Source organism: Bombina bombina, chromosome 2 (assembly GCF_027579735.1).
Source record: "Bombina bombina isolate aBomBom1 chromosome 2, aBomBom1.pri, whole genome shotgun sequence".
Taxonomy (NCBI): domain Eukaryota; kingdom Metazoa; phylum Chordata; class Amphibia; order Anura; family Bombinatoridae; genus Bombina; species Bombina bombina.
Window position 1 is genome coordinate 1080827610 of NC_069500.1, and position 26765 is coordinate 1080854374.

Below are 26765 nucleotides of genomic sequence, written 5' to 3' on the forward strand. Positions count from 1 at the left end.
AAAATGTGAGAATCCTCCAGTTTATGTGGCAAAAAGTGAGTATTCAAGGTGATTAAAAAAGTGTCCAATGTGATATAGTGATTTCTGTGCAATGAAGTTGTAGCTCAGTATGATCCAATCAAAAACCAAATAACATTGTGCAAAAACCTGTAAAGAAAACAAACAATACTATAAAGAAAACAAAAGTTTGTATATATTATAGTATTGTTTGTTTTCTTTACAGGTTTTTGCACAATGTTATTTGGTTTTTGATTGGATCATACTGAGCTACAACTTCATTGCACAGAAATCACTATATCACATTGGACACTTTTTTAATCACCTTGAATACTCACTTTTTGCCACATAAACTGGAGGATTCTCACATTTTTTGCAAGGTTACACATTTTTTCTACATTTTTTCTACATTTTTTTCACATTAAGTGATCACACATTTTTGGATTTTCCATTTTCTCACCATTTCAGGCACAGGACACACACTGCTTTGGAATTATTTCAGAATTGGTCACGGACAGAGACACTAATTTTTTTTTTTTTCCATATTGTGATTTAATTGGACAAATATAACCATAAGAACATTTACCACCATCTGGACTGTTTCTAAATAAACTACTCCAATTAGGACACGTGGCCTAATTAGGATACTTGGTCTATAAGATCAATTATTGCAAAAAGGTTTTTATTGTGCATTCCCATTTTTTGCATTTATTTTATTGTAACATGGATCCATGATTTTATATGATTGTTATTTTTATTTCTATTTTTAGGACTGTGTATGTTTTTAAGTAGATCTGAGATATTTTAACATTTTTGTGTGGATTAAACATTGATATACATTCTTAAAGTTTACAACTAATTTATAGTTATTATACTATTTGTACATCGATTCCACCAACGTCAACAAGAGAACCTACTCTGTTAAAGGGCCACTGTAAGTAAATATTTCTTCTGTTATGTGTGATCAGTCCACGGGTCATCATTACTTCTGGGATATTATCTGCTCCCCTACAGGAAGTGCAAGAGGATTCACCCAGCAGAGTTGCTATATAGCTCCTCCCCTCTACGTCACCTCCAGTCATTCTCTTGCACCCAAAGACTAGATAGGAGGTGTGAGAGGACTATGGTGATTATACTTAGTTTTTAGAACTTCAATCAAAAGTTTGTTATTTTACAATAGCACCGGAGCGTGTTATTACCTCTCTGGCAGAGTTTGAAGAAGAATCTACCAGAGTTTTTCTTATGATTTTAACCGGAGTAGTTAAGATCATATTGCTGTTTCTCGGCCATCTGAGGGAGGTAAAAACTTCAGATCAGGGGACAGCGGGCAGTTGAATCTGCATTGAGGTATGTAGCAGTTTTTATTTTCTGAATGGAATTGATGAAAAAATCCTGCCATACCGTTATAATGAACATGTATGTATGCTTTACACTTTAGTATTCTGGGGATGGTATTACACCGGAATTACTCTGTAAAAGTACATTAAACCTTTTATTAGGTATTTTTCATGTTAAACGTTTTTGCTGGAATGTAGAATCGTTTGCATTAATGAGGTACTGAGTGAATAAATATTTGGGCATTATTTCTTCTGTTAAGTGTGATCAGTCCACGGGTCATCATTACTTCTGGGATATTAACTGCTCCCCTACAGGAAGTGCAAGAGGATTCACCCAGCAGAGCTGCATATAGCTCCTCCCCTCTACGTCACTCCCAGTCATTCTCTTGCACCCAGCAACTAGATAGGTCGTGTGAGAGGACTATGGTGATTATACTTAGTTTTATATCTTCAATCAAAAGTTTGTTATTTTAAAATAGCACCGGAGTGTGTTATTACCTCTCTGGCAGAGTTTGAGGAAGAATCTACCAGAGTTTTGCTATGATTTTAGCCGGAGTAGTTAAGATCATATTGCTGTTCTCGGCCATCTGAGGAGTGAGGTAAACTTCAGATCAGGGGACAGCGGGCAGATGAATCTGCATAGAGGTATGTAGCAGTTTTTATTTTCTGACAATGGAATTGATGAGAAAATCCTGCCATACCGATATAATGTCATGTATGTATACTTTACACTTCAGTATTCTGGGAGAATGGTACTTCACTAGAATTACACTGTAAGAAAGACATAAAGCTGTTTAATAACTAGAGATTATGTTTAACGTTTTTGCTGGAATGTAAAATCGTTTTCATTTACTGAGGTACTGAGTGAATAAATGTTTGGGCACCATTTTTCCACTTGGCAGTTGCTTAAATCTGTTTTTTCTGTCAGTTTCTGTTCTCCCTCACTGCTGTGTGTGTGGGGGAGGGGCGCTTTTACTATGCATCAAATATTTCAGTCAGCAACTCATTGTATTCCCTGCATGATCTGGTTCATCTCTACAGAGCTCAGGGGTCTTCAAAACTTATTTTGAGGGAGGTAATTTCTCTCAGCAGAGCTGTGAGAATTATAGTTTGACTGAAATAAAAACTTTTATTCTGTAATTTGTTTCCTGCTTTCAGAAATTGTTATCTTTGCTAATGGGATTAAACCTTTGCTAAAGTTGTGTTGTTTACAAGGATTGAGGCTATAACTGTTTCAATTTATTAATTTTTAACTGTCATAGATCTTCTGTGCTTCTTAAAGGCACAGTACGTTTTAATATTATTCTATTTGAATTGTATTTCCAAGTTGCAAGTTTATTTGCTAGTGTGTTAAACATGTCTGATTCAGAAGATGATACCTGTGTCATTTGTTGCAATGCCAAAGTGGAGCCCAATAGAAATTTATGTACTAACTGTATTGATGCTACTTTAAATAAAAATCAATCTGTACAAATTGAACAAATTTCACCAAACAACGAGGGGAGAGTTATGCCGACTAACTCGCCTCACGTGTCAGTACCTACATCTCCCGCTCAGAGGGAGGTGCGTGATATTGTAGCGCCGAGTACAGCTGGGCGGCCATTACAAATCACATTACAGGATATGGCTACTGTTATGACTGAAGTTTTGGCTAAATTACCAGAACTAAAAGGTAAGCGTGATCACTCTGGGGTGAGAACAGAGTGCGCTGATAATATTAGGGCCATGTCAGACACTGCGTCACAGGTGGCAGAACATGAGGACGGAGAACTTCATTCTGTGGGTGACGGTTCTGATCCAAACAGACTGGATTCAGATATTTCAAATTTTAAATTTAAACTGGAAAACCTCCGTGTATTACTAGGGGAGGTGTTAGCGGCTCTGAATGATTGTAACACAGTTGCAATACCAGAGAAAATGTGTAGGTTGGATAAATATTTTGCGGTACCGACGAGTACTGAGGTTTTTCCTATACCTAAGAGACTTACTGAAATTGTTACTAAGGAGTGGGATAGACCCGGTGTGCCGTTCTCACCCCCTCCGATATTTAGAAAAATGTTTCCAATAGACGCCACCACAAGGGACTTATGGCAAACGGTCCCTAAGGTGGAGGGAGCAGTTTCTACTTTAGCTAAGCGTACCACTATCCCGGTGGAGGATAGCTGTGCTTTTTCAGATCCAATGGATAAAAAGTTAGAGGGTTACCTTAAGAAAATGTTTGTTCAACAAGGTTTTATATTGCAACCCCTTGCATGCATTGCGCCGATCACGGCTGCAGCGGCATTCTGGATTGAGTCTCTGGAAGAGAACATTGGTTCAGCTACTCTGGACGACATTACGGACAGGCTTAGAGTCCTTAAACTAGCTAATTCATTCATTTCGGAGGCCGTAGTACATCTTACTAAACTTACGGCGAAGAATTCAGGATTCGCCATTCAGGCACGCAGGGCGCTGTGGCTAAAATCCTGGTCAGCTGATGTTACTTCTAAGTCTAAATTGCTTAATATACCTTTCAAAGGGCAGACCTTATTCGGGCCCGGGTTGAAAGAGATTATCGCTGACATTACAGGGGGTAAAGGCCATGCCCTGCCTCAGGACAAAGCCAAAGCCAAGACTAGACAGTCTAGTTTTCGTTCCTTTCGTAATTTCAAAGCAGGAGCAGCATCAACTTCCTCTGCACCAAAACAGGAAGGAGCTGTTGCTCGCTACAGACAAGGCTGGAAACCTAACCAGTCCTGGAACAAGGGCAAGCAGACTAGGAAACCTGCTGCTGCCCCCAAAACAGCATGAATTGAGGGCCCCCGATCCGGGATCGGATCTAGTGGGGGGCAGACTTTCTCTCTTCGCCCAGGCTTGGGCAAGAGATGTTCAGGATCCCTGGGCGCTAGAGATAATATCTCAGTGATACCTTCTGGACTTCAAATACTCTCCTCCAAGAGAGAGATTTCATCTGTCAAGATTGTCAACAATCCAGACAAAGAAAGAGGCTTTTCTACGCTGCGTACAAGAGCTCTTGTTAATGGGAGTAATCCATCCAGTTCCACGATCGGAACAGGGACAGGGGTTTTACTCAAATCTGTTTGTGGTTCCCAAAAAAGAGGGAACTTTCAGACCAATCCTGGACTTAAAGATCCTAAACAAATTCCTAAGAGTTCCATCGTTCAAGATGGAGACTATTCGGACAATTTTACCTATGATCCAAGAGGGTCAGTACATGACCACTGTAGATTTAAAAGATGCTTACCTGCACATACCGATTCACAAAGATCATTACCGGTACCTAAGGTTTGCCTTCCTAGACAGGCATTACCAGTTTGTGGCTTTTCCATTCGGATTGGCTACAGCGCCAAGAATCTTCACAAAGGTTCTGGGTGCTCTTCTGGCGGTACTAAGACCGCGGGGAATCTCGGTAGCTCCATACCTAGACGACATTCTGATACAAGCTTCAAGCTTTCAAACTGCCAAATCTCATACAGAGTTAGTGCTGGCATTTCTAAGGTCACATGGATGGAAGGTGAACGAAAAGAAAAGTTCACTCGTTCCACTCACAAGAGTTCCCTTCCTGGGGACTCTTATAGATTCTGTAGAAATGAAGATTTACCTGACAGAGGACAGGCTATCAAGACTTCAAAGTGCTTGCCGCACTCTTCATTCCATTCAACACCCGTCAGTGGCTCAATGTATGGAGGTAATCGGCTTAATGGTAGCGGCAATGGACATAGTACCCTTTGCACGCTTACACCTCAGACCACTGCAACTGTGCATGCTAGGTCAGTGGAATGGGGATTACTCAGACTTATCCCCTTCTCTGAATCTGGATCAAGAGACCAGAAATTCTCTTCTATGGTGGCTTTCTCGGCCACACCTGTCCAGGGGGATGCCATTCAGCAGACCAGACTGGACAATTGTAACAACAGACGCCAGCCTTCTAGGTTGGGGTGCCGTCTGGAATTCCCTGAAGGCTCAGGGACTATGGAGTCAGGAGGAGAGTCTCCTGCCAATAAACATTCTGGAATTGAGAGCAGTTCTCAATGCCCTCCTGGCTTGGCCCCAGTTGACAACTCGGGGGTTCATCAGGTTTCAGTCGGACAACATCACGACTGTAGCTTACATCAACCATCAGGGAGGGACAAGAAGCTCCCTAGCTATGATGGAAGTATCAAAGATAATTCGCTGGGCAGAGTCTCACTCTTGCCACCTGTCAGCAATCCACATCCCGGGAGTGGAGAACTGGGAGGCGGATTTCTTAAGTCGTCAGACTTTTCATCCGGGGGAGTGGGAACTTCATCCGGAGGTCTTTGCCCAAATACTTCGACGTTGGGGCAAACCAGAGATAGATCTCATGGCGTCTCGACAGAACGCCAAGCTTCCTTGTTACGGGTCCAGATCCAGGGATCCAGGAGCAGTCCTGATAGATGCTCTGACAGCACCTTGGGACTTCAGGATGGCTTACGTGTTTCCACCCTTCCCGTTGCTTCCTCGATTGATAGCCAGAATCAAACAAGAGAGAGCATCAGTGATTCTAATAGCACCTGCGTGGCCACGCAGGACTTGGTATGCAGACCTGGTGGACATGTCATCCTGTCCGCCTTGGTCTCTACCTCTGAAACAGGACCTTCTGATACAGGGTCCCTTCAAACATCAAAATCTAACTTCTCTGAAGCTGACTGCTTGGAAATTGAACGCTTAATTTTATCAAGACGTGGGTTTTCTGAGTCAGTTATTAGTACCTTAATACAGACTAGGAAACCTGTTACCAGAAAGATTTACCATAAGATATGGCGTAAATACCTACATTGGTGTGAATCCAAAGGTTACTCTTGGAGTAAGGTTAGGATTCCTAGGATATTGTCTTTTCTACAAGAAGGTTTAGAAAAGGGTTTATCTGCTAGTTCATTAAAGGGACAGATCTCAGCTCTGTCCATTCTGTTACACAAACGTCTGTCAGAAGTTCCTGACGTCCAGGCTTTTTGTCAGGCTTTGGCCAGGATTAAGCCTGTGTTTAAAACTGTTGCTCCACCATGGAGTTTAAACCTTGTTCTTAATGTTTTACAGGGCGTTCCGTTTGAACCCCTTCATTCCATTGATATAAAGTTGTTATCTTGGAAAGTTCTATTTTTAATGGCTATTTCCTCGGCTCGAAGAGTCTCTGAATTATCAGCCTTACATTGTGATTCTCCTTATTTGATTTTTCATTCGGATAAGGTAGTCCTGCGTACTAAACCTGGGTTCTTACCTAAGGTAGTTACTAACAGGAATATCAATCAAGAGATTGTTGTTCCTTCTTTATGCCCAAATCCTTCTTCAAAGAAGGAACGTCTACTGCACAACCTGGATGTAGTCCGGGCTCTAAAATTTTACTTGCAGGCAACTAAGGAATTCCGACAAACGTCTTCTCTGTTTGTCATTTACTCTGGGCAGAGGAGAGGTCAAAAAGCTTCCGCTACCTCTCTTTCTTTTTGGCTTCGTAGCATAATTCGTTTAGCTTATGAGACTGCTGGACAGCAGCCCCATGAAAGAATTACAGCTCATTCTACTAGAGCTGTGGCTTCCACTTGGGCCTTCAAGAATGAGGCCTCTGTTGAACAGATTTGCAAGGCTGCAACTTGGTCTTCGCTTCATACTTTTTCCAAATTTTACAAATTTGACACCTTTGCTTCATCGGAGGCTATTTTTGGGAGAAAGGTTCTTCAGGCAGTGGTTCCTTCTGTATAAAGAGTCTGCCTATCCCTCCCGTCATCCGTGTACTTTTGCTTTGGTATTGGTATCCCAGAAGTAATGATGACCCGTGGACTGATCACACTTAACAGAAGAAAACATAATTTATGCTTACCTGATAAATTCCTTTCTTCTGTAGTGTGATCAGTCCACGGCCCGCCCTGTTTTTAAGGCAGGTAAATATTTTTTAATTTATACTCCAGTCACCACTTCACCCTTGGCTTTTCCTTTCTCGTTGGTCCTTGGTCGAATGACTGGGAGTGACGTAGAGGGGAGGAGCTATATGCAGCTCTGCTGGGTGAATCCTCTTGCACTTCCTGTAGGGGAGCAGTTAATATCCCAGAAGTAATGATGACCCGTGGACTGATCACACTACAGAAGAAAGGAATTTATCAGGTAAGCATAAATTATGTTTTTTCCACTTGGCAGTTTGCTTGTGTTAATTATGACAGTTTCGTTTCTCTCTCACTGCTGTGTGTGAGAGGGAGGGGCCGTTTTTGGCGCTCTTTGCTACGCATCAAAAATTCCTAGTCAGTTTTTCTGCATGATCCGGTTCATCTCTAACAGAACTCAGGGGTCTTCAAACTTCTTTGAAGGGAGGTAGATTCTCTCAGCAGAGCTGTGAGACTTATATAGTGACTGTGATTTAAAACGTTGCTCTGTAATTTTTATGTTTAAAATTTAATTAGTGTTATTTTACTAATGGGAACAAACCTTTGCTAAAAAGTGTGTTGTTTGTTAAGAGTGATGCTATAACTGTTTTTCAGTTCATTATTTCAACTGTCATTTAATCGTTTAGTGCTTCTTGAGGCACAGTACGTTTTTATTAAATAAAATTGCAACCGAGTTGCATGTTTATTGCTAGTGTGTTAAACATGTCTGATTCAGAGGAAGATACCTGTGTCATTTGTTCCAATGCCAAGGTGGAGCCCAATAGAAATTTATGTACTAACTGTATTGATGCTACTTTAAATAAAAGCCAATCTGTACAAATTGAACAAATTTCACCAAACAGCGAGGGGAGAGTTATGCCGACTAACTCGCCTCACGTGTCAGTACCTGCATCTCCCGCCCGGGAGGTGCGTGATATTATGGCGCCTAGTACATCTGGGCAGCCATTACAGATAACATTACAAGATATGGCTACTGTTATGACTGAAGTTTTGGCTAAATTACCAGAACTAAGAGGCAAGCGTGATCACTCTGGGGTGAGAACAGAGTGCGCTGATAATTCTAGGGCCATGTCTGATACTGCGTCACAGCTTGCAGAGCATGAGGACGGAGAGCTTCATTCTGTAGGTGACGGTTCTGATCCAAACAGATTGGATTCAGATATTTCAAATTTTAAATTTAAATTGGATGTTTTACTAGGGGAGGTCTTAGCAGCTCTCAACGATTGTAACACTGTTGCAATACCAGAGAAAATGTGTAGGTTGGATAAATACTTTGCGGTACCGGCGAGTACTGACGTTTTTCCTATACCTAAGAGATTAACTGAAATTGTTACTAAGGAGTGGGATAGACCCGGTGTGCCGTTCTCACCCCCTCCAATATTTAGAAAGATGTTTCCAATAGACGTCACCACACGGGACTTATGGCAAACGGTCCCTAAGGTGGAGGGAGCAGTTTCTACTTTAGCTAAGCGTACCACTATCCCGGTGGAGGATAGCTGTGCTTTTTCAGATCCTATGGATAAAAAATTAGAGGGTTACCTTAAGAAAATGTTTGTTCAACAAGGTTTTATATTACAACCCCTTGCATGCATCGCGCCGATCACGGCTGCGGCAGCATTTTGGATTGAGTCTCTGGAAGAGAACCTTAGTTCAGCTACGCTGGACGACATTACGGACAGGCTTAGAGTCCTTAAACTAGCTAATTCATTCATTTCGGAGGCCGTAGTACATTTAACCAAACTTACGGCTAAGAATTCAGGATTCGCCATTCAGGCACGTAGGGCGCTGTGGCTAAAATCCTGGTCGGCTGATGTAACTTCTAAGTCCAAATTACTTAATATACCCTTCAAGGGGCAAACTTTATTTGGGCCCGGTTTGAAAGAAATTATTGCTGACATTACAGGAGGTAAGGGCCACGCTCTACCTCAAGACAAAGCCAAAGCTAAGGCTAGACAGTCTAATTTTCGTCCCTTTCGGAATTTCAAAGCAGGAGCAGCGCCAACTTCCACTGCACCAAAACAGGGAGGAGCTGTTGCTCGTTACAGACAAGGCTGGAAGCCTAACCAGTCCTGGAACAAGGGCAAGCAGGCCAGTAAACCTGCTGCTGCCCCAAAGACAGCATGAACCGAGGGCCCCCGATCCGGGACCGGATCTAGTGGGGGGCAGACTCTCTCTCTTCGCCCAGGCTTGGGCAAGAGATGTCCAGGATCCCTGGGCGCTAGAGATCATATCTCAGGGATACCTTCTAGACTTCAAATTCTCTCCCCCAAGAGGGAGATTTCATCTGTCAAGGTTGTCAACAAACCAAATAAAGAAGGACGCGTTTCTACGCTGTGTACAAGATCTATTATTAATGGGAGTGATCCATCCGGTTCCGCGGTCGGAACAAGGACAAGGGTTTTACTCAAACCTGTTTGTGGTTCCCAAAAAAGAGGGAACTTTCAGGCCAATCTTGGATTTAAAGATCCTAAACAAATTCCTAAGAGTTCCATCGTTCAAAATGGAAACTATTCGGACAATCTTACCCATGATCCAAGAGGGTCAGTACATGACCACAGTGGATTTAAAGGATGCTTACCTTCACATACCGATTCACAAAGATCATTACCGGTATCTAAGGTTTGCCTTCTTAAACAGGCATTACCAGTTTGTAGCCCTTCCATTCGGATTGGCTACGGCTCCAAGAATCTTTACAAAGGTTCTGGGTGCCCTTCTGGCGGTACTAAGACCGCGAGGAATTTCGGTAGCTCCGTACCTAGACGACATTCTGATACAAGCTTCAAGCTTTCAAACTGCCAAGTCTCATACAGAGTTAGTTCTGGCATTTCTAAGGTCGCATGGATGGAAAGTGAACGAAAAGAAGAGTTCTCTCTTTCCTCTCACAAGAGTTCCATTCTTGGGGACTCTTATAGATTCTGTAGAAATGAAGATTTATCTGACAGAAGACAGATTAACAAAGCTTCTAAATGCATGCCGTGTCCTTCATTCCATTCAACTCCCGTCAGTAGCTCAATGCATGGAGGTGATCGGCTTAATGGTAGCAGCAATGGACATAGTTCCCTTTGCACGCCTACATCTCAGACCGCTGCAATTGTGCATGCTGAGTCAGTGGAATGGGGATTACTCAGATTTGTCCCCCACTCTGAATCTGGATCAAGAGACCAGAAACTCTCTTCTATGGTGGCTTTCTCGGCCACATCTGTCCAGGGGGATGCCGTTCAGCAGGCCGGACTGGACAATTGTAACAACAGACGCCAGCCTTCTAGGTTGGGGCGCTGTCTGGAATTCTCTGAAGGCTCAGGGACAATGGAGTCAGGAGGAAAGTCTCCTGCCAATAAACATTCTGGAATTGAGAGCAGTTCTCAATGCCCTTCTAGCTTGGCCCCAGTTAAAGACTCGGGGGTTCATCAGGTTTCAGTCGGACAACATCACGACTGTAGCTTACATCAACCATCAAGGAGGGACAAGAAGCTCCCTAGCAATGATAGAAGTATCAAAGATAATTCGCTGGGCAGAGTCTCACTCTTGCCACCTGTCAGCAATCCACATCCCGGGAGTGGAGAACTGGGAGGCGGATTTCTTGAGTCGCCAGACTCTTCATCCGGGGGAGTGGGAACTTCATCCGGAGGTCTTTGCCCAAATACTTCGACGTTGGGGCAAACCAGAGATAGATCTCATGGCGTCTCGCCAGAACGCTAAACTTCCTCGCTACGGATCCAGATCCAGGGATCCGGGAGCGGTTCTGATAGATGCTTTGACAGCACCTTGGAACTTCAGGATGGCTTATGTGTTTCCACCCTTCCCACTGCTTCCTCGATTGATTGCCAAAATCAAACAGGAGAGAGCATCAGTGATTCTAATAGCGCCTGCATGGCCGCGCAGGACTTGGTATGCAGATCTAGTGGACATGTCATCCTGTCCGCCTTGGTCTCTACCTCTAAGACAGGACCTTCTGATTCAGGGTCCATTCAAACATCAAAGTCTAACTTCTCTGAAGCTGACTGCTTGGAAATTGAACGCTTGATTTTCTCAAAACGTGGTTTTTCTGAGTCGGTTATTGATACCCTGATACAGGCTAGAAAGCCTGTTACCAGAAAGATTTACCATAAAATATGGCGTAAATACCTATACTGGTGTGAATCCAAAGATTACTCCTGGAGTAAGTTTAGGATTCCTAGGATATTGTCTTTTCTACAAGAAGGTTTAGAAAAGGGTTTATCGGCTAGCTCATTAAAGGGACAGATCTCAGCTCTGTCCATCTTGTTACACAGGCGTCTGTCAGAAAATTCAGACATCCAGGCCTTTTGTCAGGCTTTAGCTAGGATCAAGCCTGTGTTTAAAACTGTTGCTCCGCCATGGAGTTTAAACTTAGTTCTTAACGTTTTACAGGGTGTTCCGTTTGAACCCCTTCATTCCATTGATATAAAATTGTTATCTTGGAAAGTTCTATTTTTAATGGCTATTTCCTCGGCTCGAAGAGTCTCTGAGTTATCAGCCCTACATTGTGATTCTCCTTATCTGATCTTTCACTCAGACAAGGTAGTTCTGCGTACTAAACCTGGGTTCTTACCTAAGGTAGTCACTAACAGGAATATCAATCAAGAGATTGTTGTTCCATCCTTGTGTCCAAATCCTTCTTCAAAGAAGGAACGTCTTCTACACAATCTGGATGTAGTTCGTGCCCTCAAGTTCTACTTGCAGGCAACTAAAGATTTTCGCCAAACTTCTTCCCTGTTTGTCGTTTATTCTGGACAGAGGAGAGGTCAAAAAGCTTCTGCTACCTCTCTCTCTTTTTGGCTTCGTAGCATAATACGTTTAGCCTATGAGACTGCTGGACAGCAGCCTCCTGAAAGAATTACAGCTCATTCCACTAGAGCTGTGGCTTCCACTTGGGCCTTTAAGAATGAGGCCTCTGTTGAACAGATTTGCAAGGCTGCAACTTGGTCTTCGCTTCATACTTTTTCCAAATTTTACAAATTTGACACTTTTGCTTCTTCGGAGGCTATTTTTGGGAGAAAGGTTCTTCAGGCAGTGGTTCCTTCTGTATAATGAGCCTGCCTATCCCTCCCGTCATCCGTGTACTTTTGCTTTGGTATTGGTATCCCAGAAGTAATGATGACCCGTGGACTGATCACACATAACAGAAGAAAACATAATTTATGCTTACCTGATAAATTCCTTTCTTCTGTTGTGTGATCAGTCCACGGCCCGCCCTGTTTTTTAAGGCAGGTACATATTTTTTAAATTATAATTCAGTCACCACTACACCCTTGGTTTCTCCTTTCTCGTTGGTCTTTGGTCGAATGACTGGAGGTGACGTAGAGGGGAGGAGCTATATAGCAACTCTGCTGGGTGAATCCTCTTGCACTTCCTGTAGGGGAGCAGATAATATCCCAGAAGTAATGATGACCCGTGGACTGATCACACAACAGAAGAAAGGAATTTATCAGGTAAGCATAAATTATGTTTTTCTATGCCTGTTACTAACTAACTATCCAAAATATGCTTTTTATCAATAGCATTTCATTAACATATCTCTACCGTATAGCAGAAATCTTGTCTGCAAATTTAATTGTTTTCCAAACCCACTCCGTGGGTATCCTTTGCTCTGTACCAATCCGTTTACAATACCTAGGTTTCAAAATGGCGCTTTAAACACAAAGTTATTGGTTTAAGTATTTTGAACATGCAGTGCTGAAAATAGTGGGCAGGATAACGTGACATCATCGGCGAATAAAAGATATAACTTTTAGAACGTTATGAAACTTCGTTTTGGAGAAAATATAGGTCAGTAGGTTTTAATTAATGTTTATTAACTTTAATATGTTAGTTGTTTAGTTTAAAATTTATAACAGAAAGTAATCCTTTAACTCTCTGGGTCTATGAGGTGGTGAGTGCCCCAGGCATTGGAGGACTCTGACATGTTAGAAGGTACTTCTTCTGTACTAAATCATACCTGTTTATATTGTGAGGAGGCCGTGGTTTTCCTGCCTGTTCCACATGCCTTAACACTGTTATAAAGTCAAAGAAGTAAGACAAGCCTGCCAAGGCTATTAGTCCCTCTGAGCCATCTACCTCTCAGGACTTGGCGTCCCGTGAGATTACTACCCTTGCTACATTATCCACTCCACATGCAGTTCGCCGTAACACATCTAATCCGCCATCTGGAGGGGGCCTTCTTCCTGCGGACTTTGCCACGCAGTTACAAACGGCGGTGTCTGCAGCCCTTAGTGCATTACCTCGCTCTAACAAACGCAAGAAAAAGGTTAAACATAGCTCTCCTGACCCGGAGTCATCTAAAGCTATTATGTCCCAGTTATCCAATGATGAGTTGACCTCTGTAGCTTCAGAGGGTGACCTTTCTGGGCCGGAGTCCTTGGCGCCTAAACCTCCTGCTGCGGAGGAATCGTCCTTTAGATTTAAAATTGAGCACTCGCGTTTTTTATTAAAGGAGGTTCTGTCTAAGTTAGCGGTTCCAGAGGCCATTCTGCCTGAAGAACCTGATACCTAAATTAGACAGTTTACGAAGACAGGAAAGTTCCTTTGAACTTTTCCTGTGCCAGTTAAAATGTCGAACATTATTAACAACGAATGGGAAAGAATTGGATATTCCTTTTCCCCCTCCTCTACTTTTAAAAAGTTGTTCTCGGGCTCTGAACTGGATTTGTGGGGCACCATTCCTAAGGTGGATGGTGCTATCTCTATGCTTAACGTACTACTATACCTCTTGAGGATAGTTCTTCGTTCAGAGAGCCGAAGGATAAGAAAATGGAAACCTTTCTGAGAAAGATGTTTAAACATACAGGATTTTTGTTTAAACCAGAGGCTGCTGTTGCCGGAGCAGCTACTTCTGGTGCGACTCTTTGTCGGAACTCATTGAGGTTGAGTCTCCCCTCGAGGATATTCAAGACAGAATTAAAGCTCTGAGAATTGCTAATTCTTTTATCTGTGATGCGAACATGCAAATTTGCCTAAATGCAAAGGCCTCTGGTTTTGCGGTCCTAGCCCGCCAGGCGCTCTGGTTAAAGTCTTGGTCTGCGGATATAACTTCTAAGTCCAGACTCCTTTCTCTTCCCTTCAAGGGAAAGGTCTTATTTGGTCCAGGCCTGGACTTCATTTTTTTCTACGGGTTACCGGAGGCAAGGGTGCCTTCCTACCGCAAGATAAGAAGAACAAGTCTAAGGGACGACAATCTTCTAATTTTCATTACTTTGGTTCTGACAGATCCCAACGACAACAATCCTCCAAGCCTGAGCAACCCAAGAGTACTTGGAAGCAGACTCAGTCCTGTAATAAGTCCAATCAGAATAAGAAACCAGAAAAGAAATCGGCATAAAGGGGCGGCCCCGTCTTTTCAGACGCTTGGTTCAGGGACGTACAGGATCCATGGGTCCTGGAGGTCGTACTCAGGGATACAAGATAGGCTTCAAATCTCATCCGCCCAGGGACAGATTTCTTCTCTCGAATCTGTCTACCAGACCAGAAAATAGGGATGCCTTTCTAGGGTGCGTTCGGGACCTATCCTCCTTAGGAGGAGTTGTCCCGGTGCCTATCGAAGAAAGAGGTTTGGGGTTTTAGTCAAACCTTTCCGTGGTCCCAAAGGAGGAGGGAACTTTCCAACCAATTCTGGGTGGAAACAAATTTCTCAGTTTCCCTTCATTTAAGATGGAGACGATAAGGTCCATCCTTCCTTTAGTTCAGGAAGGCCAGTTTATGACCACTATAGATCTGAAGGAACGCTTACCTTCATGTTCCAATCCACAGGGAACACTTTCAGTTCCTTAGGTTTGCATTCCTGGACCAGCACTTCCAGATCATTGCCCTTCCGTTTGGACTAGCTACTGCTCCAAGAATCCTTACAAAGGTTCTGGGGGCTCTTTTAGCCGTTGCCAGAACTCAGGGTATTGCAGTGGCCCCATAGTTGGACGATATTCTGGTGCAAGCACCATCTTTTCGTCTTACGGAAGAATACTCTGAGTCCCTTCTCAGTTGTCTTCGATCACATGGATGGAAGATAAACTTGGAAAAGAGTTCTTTTATCCCAAGTACCAGGGTGGAATTCATGGGTACTATAATAGACTCCATGTCCATGAGGATATTTCTAACAGACCAACGAAGTTGCAAGCTAACTTCGGCATATCTTGCCCTCCGGACCTCCTTGAGTCCCTCTGTGGCTCAGTGTATGCAGGTGATTGGTTTCTTGGTGTCCTACATGGACATCATTCCTTTTGCCAGGTTCTGTCTCAGACCTTTACAACTGTGCATGCTGAGACAGTGGAACGGTGAGCATTATGATCTGTCTCTACAGATTGTATTAGACAGCCGGTTGAGAGAATCGCTCTCTTGGTGGCTCTGTCCAGATCATCTGTCCCGAAGGACGTGCTTCTTAAGACCATACTGGGAGATTGTGAATACGGACGCAAGCCTATCTGGATGGGGAGCTGTTTGGGGTTCCAGCAAGGCACAGTGGTTGTGGACTCAGGAGTCCTCCCTCCAGATCAATTTTGGAACTACAGGCATACTTCAATGCCTTGAAGGCTTGGCCACTTCTGGGTTCGTCCCAGTGTATCATATTCCAATCAGACAATATAACCTCTGTGGCTTACATCAACCATCAGGGGGGGGGACGAGAAGTTCCTTGGCGATGAAGGAAATACCTCAGATTCTAGAGTGGGCGGAGGCCCACAGTTGTTCGCTGTCAGGGATCCACATTCCGGGTGTGGACAACTGGGAGGCAGATTTTCTCAGCAGGCAATACTTCCACCCAGGGGAATGGTCTCTCCATCCCAAGGTGTTTGCAGAGATATGCAGCAAGTGGGGGACGCCAGAGATGGATCTCATGGCGTCCATTCTGAATACCAAGCTACCCTGGTATGGGTCGAGGGATCCCCAAGCGGATCTAGCAGTGCCCTGGAGGTTCAAACTCTTATCTTTTCCCTACATTACCGCTTCTTCCTCAAGTCGTGACCCGCATCAAGCAGAAGCGGTATCAGTAATCCTGATTGCTCCATCGTGGCCGCGAAGGACGTGGTTTGCAGATCTAGTCGGGATGTCCTTATCTTCTCCGTGGAAGTTACATTGTCGCAGAGACATGCTGATACAAGGTCTATTTGTTCATCAAACTCTAGATTCTCTGAGGCTGACTGCGTAGAGATTGAACACTTAGTTTTAGCCAAGAGAGGTTTCTTTGAGAGTGTCATTGATACTCTTATTCAAGCTCGTAAACCAGTTACTCTGCGTATCTACCACAAAGGGTGGAGGACCTACTTATTCTTGTGTAAAGAGGATGGTTTTTCCTGGCACAGAGTTAAGGTTGCCAGGATCGTATCTTTTCTCCAGGATGGACTAGCGAAGGGCCTTTCTGCTAGTTCCCTGAGGGGACTGATTTCGGTCCTGTCTGTTTTATTGCACAAGAGAATGGCTGAGCTTCCAGATGTGAAGTCCTTTAAAGGATTACTTTCTGTTATAATTTTTAAGCTAAACAACTAACATATTAAAGTTAATAAACATTAATTAAAACCTACTGACCTATATTTTCTCCAAAACGAAGTTTCATAACGTTCTGAAAGTTATATCTTTTATTCACCAATGATGTCACGTTATCCTGCCCACTATTTTCAGCACTGCATGTTCAAAATACTTAAACCAATAACTTTGTGTTTAAAGCGCCATTTTGAAACCTAGGTATTGTAAACGGATTGGTATAGAGCAAAGGATTCCCACGGAGTGGGTTTGGAAAACAATTAAATTTGCAGACAAGATTTCTGATATACGGTAGAGATATGTTAATGAAATGCTATTGATAAAAAGCGTATTTGGGGTAGTTAGTTAGTAACAGGCATAGAAAATATTTACTTACAGTGGCCCTTTAAGGCTATGATTAGGATCAGACCTGTGTTTAGATCTGGGGCTCCTCATTGGAGCCTAATACTTGTTCTTCGTGTTTTGCAACAGGCTTCGTTTGAGCCTCTTCATTCTGTTGACATTAAATTGTTATCTTGGAAGGTTCTCTCTTTATTGGCTATTGCCTCTGCGCTCAGAGTTTCTGAGATCTCTGCTTTGCAATGTAAGTTCCCTTATCTGATTTTCTCTTGTAAGGTGTATCCAGTCCACGGATCATCCATTACTTGTGGGATATTCTCATTCCCAACAGGAAGTTGCAAGAGGACACCCACAGCACAGCTGTTATATAGCTCCTCCCCTAACTGCCATATCCAGTCATTCTCTTGCAACTCTCAACACGCATGGAGGTAGTAAGAGAGAGTTGTGAAAAATAGTTAGTTTATTTTCTTCAAAAGTTTATTTATTTATTTTTATTTTTTCTTTATTGTTGTATTTCAACAGACATAATAAGATTTCGTATAATTTCAGAGGAAACAGCATAAAAGGAGAACAAAACAAATTAGAAACCAAACAATAATATACATTTCATATCTTGATATGCCCAATATATAAAACAGTGAAAAACAATAACAGAAGAACAAAAGAAAAAACAATAAGAAAAGAATAAACCTCTGTAAAATTTAAGGGCTTTCAGCCCTTGTTAATCTTAACATATGGTTTCAATCTAATACTCCTCGAACTTCGTCATTAACTGTTGAGATACATTTTTCCATTTTTTGTATTCCCCCCCCCTTGACAAAAGACAATTACATTTCGACAAAGCCATTACAACACTCAACAAGACAAACAACAACGAAAAAAAAAAAAAAAAAAAAAAAAAATTAATATTACCAGAGACCGAGCAAGACCAATTCAGTATTTCTGAATGGGTATATTAAACTGTCAATTTCATTCAAGGGAAGAGATCTGATAAAAACCGACCACTTTCTGAAAAACAAAATAATATCCCCTTCATCTTCCAGATTGGTGTCTATTTGTTCCAGAATACATTGTTTTTTAAGGCAGTTTTTAACCTCTTGGATACTGGGGGCTTTCCCATTCTTCCATTTCTTGAAAATTAAGTATCTTGCTGCTAAAACAGCTAAATTAACTATTTTAGTGTTTACTACTCGACCTTCCGGTTCTTTCCATAGAAAAATAATGTGTGCTGGCAAGAGGGTCAAGGGGAGAATTCCCAGTGTATTAAGCCAATATTGTACCTTCAGCCAAAACTGTTGAGTTTTTGGACAATTCCACATCATATGTAAAAGATTGGCCGATGGTAAGGAACATCTGGGACATCGATTGAATTCAGTGTTCCTGCATCGCACAGCTTTTTCAGGAGTAAAATAGGTCATAAGTAATAATCTTATATGTGATTCTCTCCATGATGAGGAGAGAGTGATTCTTGAGACTTCAGATAGTGAATATTGAATTAATTTAATATCCCCTAAGTTCTGCGATAGTGCCACCGCCCAATTATCGAGTATTTTTTCCAAGCTGGAGTTGCCTTTTGGAGAATTTAGGTCTCGATATATGGGGGAAACTGACATTAAGCCATTTTTAGCTAAAATTAGCCATTTCTCTATATTTCCTAGTGACCAAGTCCAGCCAAATTTATCAACTAGGTTTAGGACAAAGTGTCTTACTTGAAGGTAGGCAAAGAACTCTTTATGGGATAGTTTGAACTCCTCTCTTAGAGTATCAAAAGTTTTTATGCATTTCCTTTCAAAATCCAACATTTGATACATTTTCCCCAAACCTAGTGCCTCCCATCTCTGGAAAGGAGACAAATTAAGACCCGCTTGAAATTGAGGGTTGCCTACTATTGGCATATGTTTAGATACTCCTTGTTCGATATTGAGGAGTTTACACACTCTCCACCAAGCTAATAAAGGATTAAATATTTTCATATTTTTCATTTCTTTCGGTAGAGAGCTTCTCGTGCAATGAAGTACAGCTAAAGGGGTAAATGGATATAAAATATTTTTTTCCAATTCGTTATTAGTGACATAATCTCTTTCTGAAATCCAATCCAAAATCAATCGGGTCAAGAAGGCAAGATTATAAAGTTTAATATCTGGCAAGGCTAGCCCCGCGTACTCTCTAGGAAGAGACAATTTAGTTAGCGAGATTCTAGGCTTTTTATTCTGCCAAATAAATTTTCTCAGTGCAGCGTTAAATACTAAGACATCTTTACCTTTAAGAACCAAAGGAGTATTTTGTAGAATATATAGTATCTTCGGGAGGCAGACCATTTTATATAGGGCAATACGGCCTGACAATGATAGAGGAAGATTTTGCCAGGTTCTCAGGTTTTCTTTAATCTTATTTAATATCGGAGGTATGTTAAGATTATACCACGTATCTGGATTGGAGGAGATCAAGATACCAAGATATCTAAAGGAGCTAGTCACTATTTTGAATGGGATATTGCCCATAGATTCCTTGGATTGATTAATCCATAGTAGTTCAGATTTCGACGTGTTCACTCTATAACCAGAAAAAGCCCCAAATTGTTCTATGCTTGCTATGAGTTTAGGGACATTCGTAGATGTTTTAGACGTATATATTAAAATATCGTCAGCATATAAAGCTAATTTCATCTCTTTCTCACCAATCCTAATACCATCCAGATGTTGTCTAATGTGTATGGCAAAGGGCTCAATTGAGATATTAAAGAGGAGGGGGGAGAGAGGACACCCCTGACGAGTACCTCTCTTAAGAAAAATATTTGAAGAAGTTAATCCATTAGCTAATATTCTAGTAGAAGCTGTTTTATGTAGATTATCAATAAAATTAAAAAAGTTACCTTGTAAACCAAATTGTTGAAGAGAGTATAACAGATGATCAAAATTAACAGAATCAAATGCTTTCTCCGCTTCTATTGCAATGATTGCAGCATCTGGGGTGCCTCCCTCCCCCTCCCTTTCCCTCTTCTTGTTAAAATGATCTATAGTTAAGAAAAGTTCCCTGATCTTTGCTGACGAGTTTCTTTTAGACATAAACCCTGCCTGATCTTTATGTATAATACTAGGGAGAAGTAGTTGCAGCCTATCTGCTACAATGGAAGACAACATTTTATAATCGGTATTTAATAATGCTATCAGCCTGTATGACTCCTTTCTATCAGGCTCTTTCCCCTGCTTAAGAATTAAGGTTGTGATTGAGGCAGAAAAGCTGGGTGGGGGAATAATGCCTTTTATGTAAATCTCATTATATAAAGAAAGTAAATGAGGTGATATTGATGTGGAAAGTATTTTATAAAATTCATTAGGTAAACCATCGGGGCCCGAGGCTTTGTTTAAGGAGAGAGCAAGAATTGCTTTTGAAATCTCGGGCTCAGTTATAGGAAGATTAAGCGCTTCAACTAGATCTGACGGTGCCAGATTATATGTAATTTTATCCCAAAAAGATTCCCGTGCCTGTAAATTTGAGGTTTTCAAGGAATATATGTCCTGATAGTATTCTACAAAAGATTGAATTATATCTTCTGAAGATGTTATTGTCTTGTTTTCCCCCTGTAATGACTCAATCATAGCTGAGCACTTATCTCTTTTTACTAATTTTGCTAGCAGTTTTCCTGATTTGCTCCCATACCTATATAATTTGGCTTGGAATTTCAGATCTTTCTGTGTAGTCTTAAGTAAGAGAAAGGAGTCTCTTTCCTTTAACGCTTGGGTATATTTTGCCCAATTACTAGGTGTTTTGTCTAATAGGTAGGCGTTATAAGAGTTAGAAACGGATCTTATAATTTCTCTTTCTCTGAGCTTGAATTTTTTTGTCCTGTTTATCGTATAGGCTAAGATTTCTCCTCTCAGAACCGCCTTGGCAGCTTCCCAGAAGATTATAGGACGATTAATGTATTCTTTGTTGAAGGAAGAGTATTCCTGAAACTTAATGGTTAGCCAATTTTTTAATTTAAGATCAGAAGCAAGATAAGTGGGAAAAACGAATCTGGAGTATCTTGAAGTAGGATTGCTCGAGAAAAACTCTAAAGAGATTGGAGCATGATCCGATATACAAATAGGTAAAATTTTAACATCTAGTTTTACTTTGCATAATCTCTCATCTATGAGGATCAGGTCAATTCTTAACAGTGACTTGTGCGCCTTAGAAAGGCAGGTAAAATCCCTGGAGTCTGGGTTGTATGACCTCCATATATCTCTAAGTCGGAGATTCTGAAAAAGTTTGAGAAACATTTTGGCTTCTAAGTTGTCCCTTTTGGTTCTAAGAGAGGAGTTCTTATGCCTTAACCTGTCTAGGGGGAATTGTGGTGCCATGTTGAAGTCCCCACCTAGTATCAGAAAACCTTCTGTATAGGACAGTAAATTTGCTTGAAGCTTTTCCCAAAAAGGGAAGCTAAATACATTTGGAGCATATATGTTACATAGTGTGTAAAGTATTTGATCAATTTTAATTTTTACCATTAAAAACCTCCCTTCTGGATCTGAATTGGTGTGGAGAACCTGGTATTTTATCTTTTTACCTAATAGTATCGCTACCCCTCCTTTCCTTTTGGGTACTGGGCGACGCAAGCACTTCATTCACCCAAGAACACTTAAGTTTATGAACCTCTTGCATTTTAAGGTGAGTTTCCTGCAAAAATGCGATATCTGTCTGAATTTTTCTTAACTGTGCTATTACTGTTTTACGTTTTAATAGGTGATGTGATACCCCCAATATTCCAAGAGGCCAATTTAAAACCTTTTATCATGTCAATCATTGCATAAAAAAAAATGGAAGAATAGGGCAGCACATATATTCAGGGGGAAAAAAAAAAAAAAAAACACAAGACATGACGAGACACCCCAACATATAACAAGAACCATTGCGATATGTAAAGGCTATGATCTAAGCCTTGTGTGAGTATTATGCATCTCATAACCATCTATACTGATATTGTCAGGCTGTAAGTAAATACAGGAAAAAAAAAAAACACGAAATAAAAAACACCAGTATCCCCTTGTGGAGAGGCTAGTGGGAAAGGTCTACCCTCCCTTCCCTCCCCTCCCTTATTTACGTTACTCCTATGCATTTTTGTATTGAGTAGAATATCTAAGTTGTCAACAATGTCAAAACTAATTTTAAACATGTCCTGAGGGAAATATCTCATCATAAAATTTTACTGCATCTTGGGCAGAATCAAAGAAATATGTGCGTCCCTCCCTTTGTATTTTTAATTTTGCTGGATAAAGCAAGGCAGCCTGTACACCTTGGTTTATAAACCGTGAGCACACTGGGGCAATCTCCCTTCTTTTTGAGGCAACTTCTGCCGAATAGTCTTGGAACATAAGAATTTTTACGTCGCCTAAAAATATAGGTTGATATTTGCGATAGGCCTGGAGCATTGCCACTTTGTGCTGAAAGTTCAAAACTTTAACAATTATGGGTCTTGGCCTCGTGTTAGTTTTATTTAAAGTAAGTGTCCCTATTCTGTGGGCCCTCTCGATAACTATCCTTGGGGAGGACTCAGGGATCTGTAATAGTCTCGGTATTGTCTCTGTGATCAATTTGTCTAGGTTCTCATATTGTTTCTCTTCTGGAACTCCAATGATTCTTAGATTATTCCTTCTAGATCTATTTTCAAGATCTTCCATTTTGTTCTGAATTTTTAATAATGTTGTGTTTAAGGCCTCAATACTATTTTTATAAGACAGATTAGTGTCCTCAAGATCTGAAATTCTCTGCTCTGCCTCGGAGAGTCTATGTGAAAACTGTTTGACCTCGTTTGATAAGAATAGGATGTCTTGCTTTATTTCTATTTTTAAAGCGTCAAATTTGGGAGCCAGAGCTTCTGAAATCTTACTAACTAAAGTCTGGATGTCTAGTGGCTCTACTGGGGAACTACTCCCAGATGTATTAACCTCAACCGAGGTTTCATGAAGTGCTTTATTCTTTTTGTCTCTCTGCCTTCCTGCCATAGCTGGGGGAGAATTTTTGGGGTGGCTGTGAAAAAATTTATCGATGTGATTAAAAAAGATTATGGGGTATTTACTACCCAGTGAGAGAGAGACTCAAAAAATATATATATAAACAAAAAAAACAAAAGGGAAAAAAAAAAAGGGTAGGAAAAGGTGAGTGGATAGGTGGGGAAGTGTCTACTTAATTCATTTACGTGCTCGTGTTAAAAAAAAAAAAAAAAAAAAGACCCACCAGAAAGCAGAAGAGCAAGAGACAAAAGAAACGAAAAGAGGAAAAAAGAAAGTATCTATTCTGTTGTAGAGGTTAGCAATGTTTCAGGACACTTATGACCCCTTATCCAACCATATGTGGTATTCGGGGAAGCTATTCACCTCTAATCTATTTTCTTCCTTTTCTATTTCTGTAGTTCTGTTTAGCGCTCTTTTATTTATAACCAGACAATCAAGAAATTAATATCCTGTGAATATTAGGTATATTACAAGCTGTGAACTGCTAGGCAGTTAGGTTATTTTTTAATTTCAGTAGTATACTGACCCATAATGATTTAAGCTTATGCCTATGGCGGTGATAGGTTGAAACAAAATTAGCACTACTATTCGTTTGATTGCGTCAGAGAACCTGAACAAAAAATTAATTTACCAGGCTTATTTTCCTTGCTTAAGGTGTTGGGGCGCACCCTGCCTGAAGCAATTTGACCAGTTTAAACATCAACAGAACAGTTCAGGGATAAGCAACATCAAAGTAAAACACATACACCCAAAAAAAAAAAAAAAAAAGAAGAACAAATCTGATTTCCTTCCTTTGGTGTAATGTGTACTAGAATAGTATATTTAGGCTTAAATATGAAGAAGTATTTGATATAACTTTCCTAAATTTATTAATTCAGAGCTCTCTGGTATTTTCTTGAGGAGGTTAGATATATATATATTAAATCACAGGGATTTAAGTTTGTGCCTAAGCCAGCAGCAAGATATACAAAATTAGCCCTACTGTTTGTTAATTTATGTCAGAGAGCCTGAATAAAAGATCAATTTGCCGATCTTATTTTCCCTTATCTAAGGTGTTGGGGTGTACCTTGTCTGAGGCACTTTAACCAGTTTGAACAACAGCCAAAACAGTTCAAAAATATGCGACATTAGAGTGTGGTAAAAAAAAAAAAAAAACCTTTGAATTATAGTAAGGTTGCTTATAACTATTTCTTTCATGTAATTAGCAAGAGTCCATGAGCTAGTGACGTATGGGATATACATTCCTACCAGGAGGGGCAAAGTTTCCCAAACCTTAAAATGCCTATAAATACACCCCTCACCACACCCACAATTCAGTTTTACAAACTTTGCCTCCGATGGAGGTGGTGAAGTAAGTTTGTGCTAGATTCTACGTTGATATGCGCTCCGCAGCAAGTTGGAGCCCGGTTTTCCTCTCAGCGTGCAGTGAATGTCAGAGGGATGTGAGGAGAGTATTGCCTATTTGAATGCAGTGATCTCCTTCTAAGGGGTCTATTTCATAGGTTCTCTGTTATCGGTCGTAGAGATTCATCTCTTACCTCCCTTTTTAGATCGACGATATACTCTTATATATACCATTACCTCTGCTGATTCTCGTTTCAGTACTGGTTTGGCTATCTGCTATATGTAGATGAGTGTCCTGGGGTAAGTAAGTCTTATTTTCTGTGACACTCCTAGCTATGGTTGGGCACTTTGTTTATAAAGTTCTAAATATATGTATTCAAACATTTATTTGCCTTGACTCAGAATGTTCAACTTTCCTTATTTTCAGACAGTCAGTTTCATATTTGGGATAATGCATTTTAATTTAACATATTTTACCTTAAAATTTGACTTTTTCCCTGTGGGCTGTTAGGCTCGCGGGGGCTGAAAATGCTTCATTTTATTGCGTCATTCTTGGCGCGGACTTTTTTGGCGCAAAAATTCTATTTCCGTTTCCGGCGTCATACGTGTCGCCGGAAGTTGCGTCATTCTTTGACGTTATTTCTCCAACATAGGTGTGTCCGGTCCACGGCGTCATCCTTACTTGTGGGATATTCTCTTCCCCAACAGGAAATGGCAAAGAGCCCAGCAAAGCTGGTCACATGATCCCTCCTAGGCTCCGCCTACCCCAGTCATTCTCTTTGCCGTTGTACAGGCAACATCTCCACGGAGATGGCTTAGAGTTTTTTAGTGTTTAACTGTAGTTTTTCATTATTCAATCAAGAGTTTGTTATTTTCAAATAGTGCTGGTACGTACTATTTACTCAGAAACAGAAAAGAGATGAAGAATTCTGTTTGTATGAGGAAAATGATTTTAGCAACCGTAACTAAAATCCATGGCTGTTCCACACAGGACTGTTGAGAGCATTAACTTCAGTTGGGGGAACAGTTTGCAGTCCTTTGCTGCTTGAGGTATGACACATTCTAACAAGACGAATGTAATGCTGGAAGCTGTCATTTTCCCTATGGGATCCGGTAAGCCATTTTTATTCAGACAGTAAATAAGGGCTTCACAAGGGCTTATTAAGACTGTAGACATTTTCTGGGCTAAATCGATTCAGGGAGAAATTTCAGATTCAGGGAAAATTTCTCAACAAGCTGAACCCGATGTGATTACATTTAAATTTAAGTTGGAACATCTCCGCGCTCTGCTTAAGGAGGTATTATCCACTCTGGATGATTGTGAGAATTTGATCATCCCAGAGAAACTATGTAAAATGGACAAGTTCCTAGAGGTCCCGGGGCTCCCAGAAGCTTTTCCTATACCCAAGCGGGTGGCGGACATTGTAAATAAAGAATGGGAAAGGCCCGGTATTCCTTTCGTCCCTCCCCCCATATTTAAAAAATTGTTTCCTATGGTCGACCCTAGAAAGGACTTATGGCAGACTGTCCCCAAGGTCGAGGGAGCGGTTTCTACTTTAAACAAACGCACCACTATACCCATAGAAGATAGTTGTGCTTTCAAAGATCCTATGGATAAAAAATTAGAAGGTTTGCTTAAAAAGATGTTTGTTCAGCAAGGTTACCTTCTACAACCAATTTCATGCATTGTCCCTGTCACTACAGCCGCGTGTTTCTGGTTCGATGAGCTAGTAAAGGCGATCGATAGTGATTCTCCTCCTTATGAGGAGATTATGGACAGAATCCGTGCTCTCAAATTGGCTAATTCTTTCACCCTAGACGCCACTTTGCAATTGGCTAGGTTAGCGGCGAAGAATTCTGGGTTTGCTATTGTGGCGCGTAGAGCGCTTTGGTTGAAATCTTGGTCAGCGGATGCGTCTTCCAAGAACAAACTCCTTAACATTCCTTTCAAGGGGAAAACGCTGTTTGGCCCTGACTTGAAAGAGATTATCTCTGATATCACTGGGGGTAAGGGCCACGCCCTTCCTCAGGATAGGTCTTTCAAGGCCAAAAATAAACCTAATTTTCGTCCCTTTCGTAGAAACGGACCAGCCCCAAGTGCTACGTCCTCTAAGCAAGAGGGTAATACTTCTCAAGCCAAGCCAGCCTGGAGACCAATGCAAGGCTGTAACAAGGGAAAGCAGGCCAAGAAACCTGCCACTGCTACCAAGACAGCATGAAATGTTGGCCCCCGATCCGGGACCGGATCTGGTGGGGGGCAGACTCTCTCTCTTCGCTCAGGCTTGGGCAAGAGATGTTCTGGATCCTTGGGCACTAGAATTAGTCTCCCAAGGTTATCTTCTGGAATTCAAGGGGCTTCCCCCAAGGGGGAGGTTCCACAG

At 41.4% G+C, this 26765-nt stretch overlaps 1 protein-coding gene across 1 annotated transcript in view; it reads left to right on the top strand.

Annotated features, from left to right (window-relative positions):
- Nucleotides 1-21781, top strand: part of ABCE1 (ATP binding cassette subfamily E member 1) — a 114983-nt gene extending 93202 nt beyond the window's left edge. Inside the window, exons 17-18 of the mRNA XM_053700213.1 lie at nucleotides 21604-21697; nucleotides 21773-21781. Of these exons, the coding sequence (XP_053556188.1) occupies nucleotides 21604-21697; nucleotides 21773-21781 (103 nt within the window). The remainder of the gene's footprint in view (nucleotides 1-21603; nucleotides 21698-21772) is intronic.
- Nucleotides 21782-26765: the final 4984 nt, after the last annotated feature.